Source organism: Pygoscelis adeliae, unplaced genomic scaffold (genome assembly GCF_000699105.1).
Source record: "Pygoscelis adeliae isolate BGI_AS28 unplaced genomic scaffold, ASM69910v1 Scaffold88, whole genome shotgun sequence".
NCBI lineage: Eukaryota > Metazoa > Chordata > Aves > Sphenisciformes > Spheniscidae > Pygoscelis > Pygoscelis adeliae.
This window is the reverse complement of record NW_008825616.1, coordinates 2,264,327-2,264,635: the sequence shown is the minus strand read 5'-3', so window position 1 is coordinate 2,264,635 and position 309 is coordinate 2,264,327. Positions and strand designations below refer to the sequence as shown.

General features: G+C 66.0%; 1 protein-coding gene across 1 annotated transcript in view; it reads left to right on the top strand.

Moving 5' to 3' along the window:
• The window catches only part of LOC103924735 (zinc finger protein 652-like), a 1,359-nt gene that overhangs the window by 536 nt on the left and 514 nt on the right, over positions 1-309 (top strand). The window contains exon 2 of the mRNA XM_009333311.1: positions 42-299. Coding sequence (XP_009331586.1) covers positions 42-299 — 258 coding nt within the window. The remainder of the gene's footprint in view (positions 1-41; positions 300-309) is intronic.

Genomic DNA, 309 nt, shown 5'->3' with positions numbered 1-309 from the left:
GCCCACCCCCCAGCTTCTCATCCGCCTTCCCCCATCCTTAGGCGAGAAGCCCTACATCTGCGAGATCTGCGGGAAGAGCTTCACCAGCCGCCCCAACATGAAGCGGCATCGCCGGACCCACACAGGCGAGAAGCCGTACCCCTGCGACGTCTGCGGCCAACGCTTCCGCTTCTCCAACATGCTCAAAGCACACAAGGAGAAATGTTTCCGCGTCAGCAACCCCTTGGCTTCGGACACAGCCGTCCCCCAACCTGCTGCCAGCCCGGCTCCGCTGCCCCCCAGCCCCGGCGTCTCCCCCCGCCCCTGCCA